The sequence below is a fragment of the Piliocolobus tephrosceles genome, chromosome 7, assembly GCF_002776525.5.
Source record: "Piliocolobus tephrosceles isolate RC106 chromosome 7, ASM277652v3, whole genome shotgun sequence".
In the NCBI taxonomy this organism is placed as follows: domain Eukaryota; kingdom Metazoa; phylum Chordata; class Mammalia; order Primates; family Cercopithecidae; genus Piliocolobus; species Piliocolobus tephrosceles.
The window spans coordinates 126719316-126725375 of NC_045440.1; the positions used below are offsets into that span (position 1 = coordinate 126719316).

At 52.3% G+C, this 6060-nt stretch overlaps 1 protein-coding gene and 1 non-coding gene across 5 annotated transcripts in view; one reads left to right on the forward strand and one right to left on the reverse strand.

Annotated features, from left to right (window-relative positions):
• Positions 1 to 241: 241 nt before the first annotated feature.
• The window catches only part of FAM83A (family with sequence similarity 83 member A), a 35141-nt gene continuing 29322 nt past the window's right edge, over positions 242 to 6060 (forward strand). For 2 of the 4 annotated variants that reach the window (XM_023224486.2, XM_023224495.2), the window contains exon 1: positions 3789 to 4460. In XM_023224486.2, the coding sequence (XP_023080254.1) occupies positions 3981 to 4460 (480 nt within the window). In that variant the 5' untranslated portion in view covers positions 3789 to 3980. Of the gene's footprint in view, positions 1400 to 3138; positions 4461 to 6060 lie in introns of those variants that run through there. The other 2 variants (XM_023224481.1, XM_023224472.1) reach the window with 2 other exon arrangements.
• Positions 1479 to 1694, reverse strand: LOC111551637. Its single transcript, XR_002734418.1, has one exon. It is a non-coding gene; the product is annotated as a small nucleolar RNA U3 (small nucleolar RNA).

Sequence of the window (6060 nt, forward strand, 5' to 3'; positions counted from 1 at the left end):
GGAAGGAAGAAGGGAAGTGGAGTCCTCCATAATCCACAGTGCCTGTCACTGAGGGCTCCTTGATAAGGATTTTTCAAGGTATGAACGTGCAGTTCAACAGCTGGCCAGACTTCCTGGTTCAGAAGTGCAATCCTAGGTGGGGAAGTTTGTTATTACAGCGGGCAAGAATGAGGACACTTCACAGGGCTGGGCTACAGAGGAGAGATGAGAGACTAAGCTGATGAGAATCACCAACCAGTTTGATGACTTTGAGAACAGTCACTTCCTCTTTCTGGGCTACAGTTTTCTCATCAGTAACTGAAGAGCTTACAGTACCTTCAGCATTCCTTCAGGTAAGGACTTCTCTGTGGTTCCTGCTATGGTTTGAATGTGTCTCCTAAAGTTCATGTGTTGGAGGCTTAATCCCCAGTGCAAAAGTGTTGGGAGGTGGGGCCTAATGAGAGTAATTAGACCATGAGTATTCTGCCCTCATGAATATATTAATGTCATTATCATAGGAGTGGGTTTGTTAAAATGAGTTCGGCCCCTTCTTTCTCTCTCTTTCTTCTGCCCTGCACCATGGGATGTACAGTGCAGAAGGTCTCACCACATGCTGGCACCATGCTTTTGGACTTCTCAGCCTCCAGAACCATGAGCCAAATAAATTTCTGTTCATTATAAATCACCTAGTCTGTGGCATCCTGTTACAGCAGCATAAAATGGGCTAAGATAATCCCTACAAAGAGTGGCAAAAGAACAGTTCCCAGCTCACTGGCAGAATCCTATGATCAACTAGTAATATCTGCCAGGGATGGAGGATGAGTGACACCAACATGTATTCATCTTGATTCAACTGGAATCTCTGGGTCTGTGTGAGGACCAAGAGCTGGGGACGGAAGCAGGACTCTAGAGGGGAAGTTTCATTCAGATTCGGGTTTTTGTTTTGTTTTAAAGAGCTGCTCTGTGAGAGGACGAGGAGAAAATGGTCCCTATAGGTCACAGATACTTCTGTCTCAGGGAGACACTCAAGCATTTATTCAACCAAGAAAGAGAATTAGGTCCAGGTGAAAGGAGAACCCCAGAATACCCACCTACTTTTAAAGTTCTCCCCATGCATATTCAGGAACCAATAAGAGGATTTGTAATGCGCCGTGAATAGAAAGGGAAGGGGAATGGGAAAGAAAAAAGTGAAGCTTGGAATGGTGGAAAGTACATGGGCTCTGCCATTTATCAGCTGTGTGATCTTGGGCAAGTACTCAACCTTTCTGAGCTTTGGTTTCCTCTTTGGTGAAATGAGGACTAATAATCCATTTCTCCCTCAGCACAGAGAGCCAGCAAGCAATGAGCACTCAGCGATGGCCAAGTACGGGAGAAGCCAGGCTCGAATGAACATACGGGACCATTTTGTGCAGGGTCTCAGGTAGGCTCAAGACTTGGCACTTAGTTTAATAGGCAACAGGGAGCAATTGACAACTTAAAAAAAATTAACATAAATGGGAACCACTCAGACTGTGTCCTCTTCCTCTTTCAGAGGAAGATAAGAACCATCTTCCATGGCACATGGCAGTTGCCAAATTGCCATGAAGCAATACCTAAAGCCACCTCATGCTCAGGAGAAAACGCTCACCTCCCCCTCCTGGTTCCCAGGGCTCTACACGTTCAGAGAAACTTCTCTAGTAATGAATTCGGGAGCTGGTCGCTGAGAGTATAGTCTATGGACAGCTTCGGAGCCATGGAGTGAAGCTGAGCAAATCCACGGACCACTGCCCTGCCCCGGGGTCTGTCTCGCTAGACTGGGGACCGGACTTGGGTGATGCAGGAACAGAGAATGGCCTGAGGAGGACCCAGACCAGACCAGAGAGGAGGGAAGATGGGAGGAGGATGTGGGAAAAGGGCTTGCGTCAATCTACAGAAGCAAGAGTTAGCAAAAGGCGGAAGGGAAAGGGCGTAGATCCGAAAGGCAACGGGACAGAGGGTTTATTGTGTTTGTCCTCTGTGACCGCCAGGGATTGTAGGGAGTAGATAAAATGGAATAAAGAGAGGATTGCTCAAGATTGTGAATTGGATTCCTTCGATGTTCCAAAAAGAGAAAGAGAGAAGAGATTCCTTTTATTTTATTTTATTTTTTGAGACAGAGTTTTGCTCTGTTGCCCAGGCTGGAGTGCAATGGTGTGATCTTGGCTCATTGCAGCCTCTGCCTCCTGGGTTGAAGCGATTCTCCTGCCTAATCCTCCCGAGTAGCTGGGACTACAGGCCCAAGCCACCAGGCCCGCTAATTTTTGTATTTTTAGTAGAGACAGTGTTTCACCACGTTGGCCAGGCTGGTCTCAAACTCCTGACCTCAAGTGATCCACCTGCCTCGGCCTCCCAAAGTGCTGGGATTACAGGCGTGAGCCACCGTGCCCGGCCGCACCGCACTTTAAAAAACACTGTGGTACTGCTGGGCTGAGGTACAAGGACCACAGCTACAGTAGGGTTACAGGTGCTCACAGCTGTTTTTCTCCAAAGAATGGCTATGCCACTGAGAGACATCAAGTTCTTACCATATCCCGGCTCTCTGAAGACCACACAATTCTGATTTCTTGGTGTCGTCCCTGAGCAGATAGCGTCAGGACCCTGCTTTAATTTCTTCACTCCTCACCACTCCCACAGCACTCTCTGCCTGTAGCACCTGACACTGCCTGAAGACTTTCTCTGGGTTCAGGGCTGTGCTTGGTGAACTGGCTCCGGGAGCAGCCCTCAGCCAATGATAACTAGGACTCCTTAGATAAACTCTGCAGCTTTCTCACCCTTCGGGCAGGAAAACCTTAAGGTGTATTTGCCACCATCACCCAGAGGTTCCCACAGGCTGGAAAGCCCTGATGTCCCCACAGATGTCCACAACAGTGGCCTGCTCATCACCTTCACATGGCTTGGCTTCCTTCCCTTCTCGTCTCTCTTCCCCACTCCTCTGTGTGCTTCTCGGAATGACCTTCTGGTTAACCACCTGTACTCAAAGCCTAATCTCAGGCCTGTTTCCAGCAGAGCCCAATCAAAGAGAGTCAGGGTTCTAGGCAGTTCATCCCATTGTCAGGCCACGACCTGATCTAGAAAGAACACGTGGTCACTCCCCTCAGAGTTCGTAGATTTTAAACCCACGTGCTGCTCCTCCAGCTCCAGCACCAAGACCGACTGGTCCTTTGGGCTCGTGGGCTGCGGGCAGCCTCGGCTCGTTCTCCAGACAGTGTTCCAAGCAGCCTCTTCCAGCAAGGCAGCGTTGGCCTGAGAACTGGAAACTCTTTGCGGTCTCTGCAAACAGGACAATGACAATGACAATGACACTTGAGAAGGCATGGGAGAGAGGAGCTCCTTCATAAGGCAGGGAGGGGTGGGCACTTGGGTGTGACCAAGGAGAGGAGACGCACCTGGTCTACAGCTCTCCCTGGCCCATGTCCAGCTTCCTCCTCACACGGGGCCGGGGGGAGGCATCTCAGGGATGGCATCTTTCCCCCCACAGGGAAATTCTCATCTTTGAAACAGCGTGGGAATCGCGGCACCCAGGAGGGGAGCAGAGGCAGGCAGGCCTCCTTCAGGCCCATCCTCCAGCTGGGCTGGTGGTGCTGGGGAGGCTCCCTGCTTGGTAACAAAGGCCTGAGGGAGAGTTGTGAAACCCAGCAGGAAAGCCGGCTCACCTTCGCCTCCCCCTGCGGCTGGGAGGAGAGGAAATATCCCATGACTGACTGTGCCAAGGTGGTGTCTGAGCCAGCCCTCCCGGCCCGAGGGCAGGGCAGGTGGCCCTGAGAGATAAACCAATCCCTCGGCTGCAGAAGAGGAGTTCTGAGAAGCATTGCTCAGGACAGTGGTAAATCACTTCTTGGAGGTGCCCTGCACGCCGGGACTGGGATCAGGCAGCCTCCCAGGGGTGTGGGAGCCCCACTCCTCCGTGGTGTGTTCCATTTGCTTCCCACATCTGGAGTGACTGACGTGCCAGCCTCCCCCAGCACCACCCAGGGACGGGCGGCATGAGCCGGTCAAGGCACCTGGGCAAAATCCGGAAGCGTCTGGAAGATGTCAAGAGCCAGTGGGTCCGGCCAGCTAGGGCTGACTTTAGTGACAATGAGAGTGCCCGGCTGGCCACGGACGCCCTCTTGGATGGGGGTCCTGAAGCCTACTGGCGGGTGCTCAGCCAGGAAGGCGAGGTGGACTTCTTGTCCTCGGTGGAGGCCCAGTACATCCAGGCCCAGGCCTGGGAGCGCCCCTGTCCCCCTGACACCCTGGGAGGGGCAGAGACAGGCCCTAAGGGACTAGACTCCAGCTCCCTACAGTCCGGCACCTACTTCCCCGTGGCCTCAGAGGGCACCGAGCCGGCCCTACTGCACAGCTGGGCCTCAGCTGAGAAGCCCTACCTGAAGGAAAAATCCAGCGCCACCGTGTACTTCCAGACCGACAAGCACAACAACATCAGAGACCTCGTCCGCCGCTGCATCACCCGGACCAGCCAGGTACCAATGGCAAAACCCTGTCTCCGTGGCTAAGTAGCAGGGAGGATGGGGGCTTGATGGAGCAGGGAGGGGGGTGCATTTTGCTCCCAGGGTCAGAGTCCAGATGATTGGGGCTTCAGATGGAGGGGCATTGCTGTCCACCTTGCCCTGGACCACTGACCTCCTGATCCCACCTGTCACAACCGGGGTCTAGGCCACCACCACTTATCACTGGAACTTCTGCAATCACGTCCTGCCTGGCCCCCTCTTCCATTTTGATCCCCATCCTTGCAGTCTCCATACTGCAGTAGAGTGGCTTTTCCTCTGTTTTTTTCCTTTTTTTTTTTTTTTTTTTTTTTTTGAGACAGATCTTGCTCTGTCACCCAAGCTGGAGTACAGTGGCACTCTCCTGGGTCACTGCAACCTCCACCTCCCAAGTTCAAGCGATTCTCCTGCCTCAGCCTCCTGAGTAGCTGGGATTATAGGCGCATGCCACCACGCCCGGCTGCTTTTTGTATTTTTAGTAGAGATGAGGTTTCACCATGTTGGCCAGGCTGGTTTGGAACTCCTGACCTCAGGTGATCTGTCCACCTCGGCCTCCGAAAGTGTTGGGATAACAGGCGTAAGCCACAGTGCCCTGCTAGAGCGAGGTTTTCTACACTACAAATCTAATTTGGTCTTTTCCCTGCTTAGAGCTTTCGGTAGCTCCCAGTTGCCCGCAATGGGAAGAGCAAAGTCCTCAGCATGGCTCCCACCTCCTCCTGCTCCATACCAAGTGCCCTGTAGAGCTTGTCTTTGGGCCTTTGCGTGTGCTGTTCCCTCCGCCTGGCCCCGCTTGCCTTCCCTGCTTTTCATTTGATGCACACCTACTCCTGCTTCAGGACCCAGCATGAAAGCCTCTTCCCCAGTAAGCCTTTCCTGCATTCCCCAGGCTGCGTTGGGGTACCCACCTCTGGGCTTCCAAATGTAAGGGGACCACTCCGCTGGGCTCACCTTTGCCCCTTCTCCTCTCAGACTCTGCTAAGACCTGTCTGCCCACCAATGACCTCATGGCTCTTGAATCCAGCCAGTGGCCAGGCAGAAGACGGGGTAGGCAGCAGAGGGCTTTTCTCTCTCCCCAGAATATTCACACCTTGATAAGTGTCTTTAGAAGAGAAAAAGCCCTTCAAGCCCAGAGCTGGGCTGGTAGGATTTCAGGCACTGTCAGAGCTGGATCAGGAGTTCTCCTAATGCCCTGGGATCTCCAGCCTCAAGTGACATCCTGCTGTCAGCCGGAAATGACTGGAGGGACTCGACCTCTGGGGTCTTGTTCTATCCCAGGTGCACAAAATGACTCCAGCACCAGGCTGTGGGTGCCCAGCCCTCGCTCCTGATGCTGCAGAGGAGTAGGGGAGAATGAGCCCCAAGGAAAAACATTCATCGTCTGTAAAATCCTCTCTGTCTCACTCTCTGCCTCTCTCTCATTAAAATTATTTATTTTGTTACCCTTAGAAGAACTCGTAAAAGACCGTGCTGATGCTTAGGTTGGTTTTTTGCTAGGTCCCAGTCTCATAACTGAATTCCCTCCCCAGTTCAATACCGTGTGAAATCTTTTTTTTTTTTTTTTTTTTTTTTTTTTTTT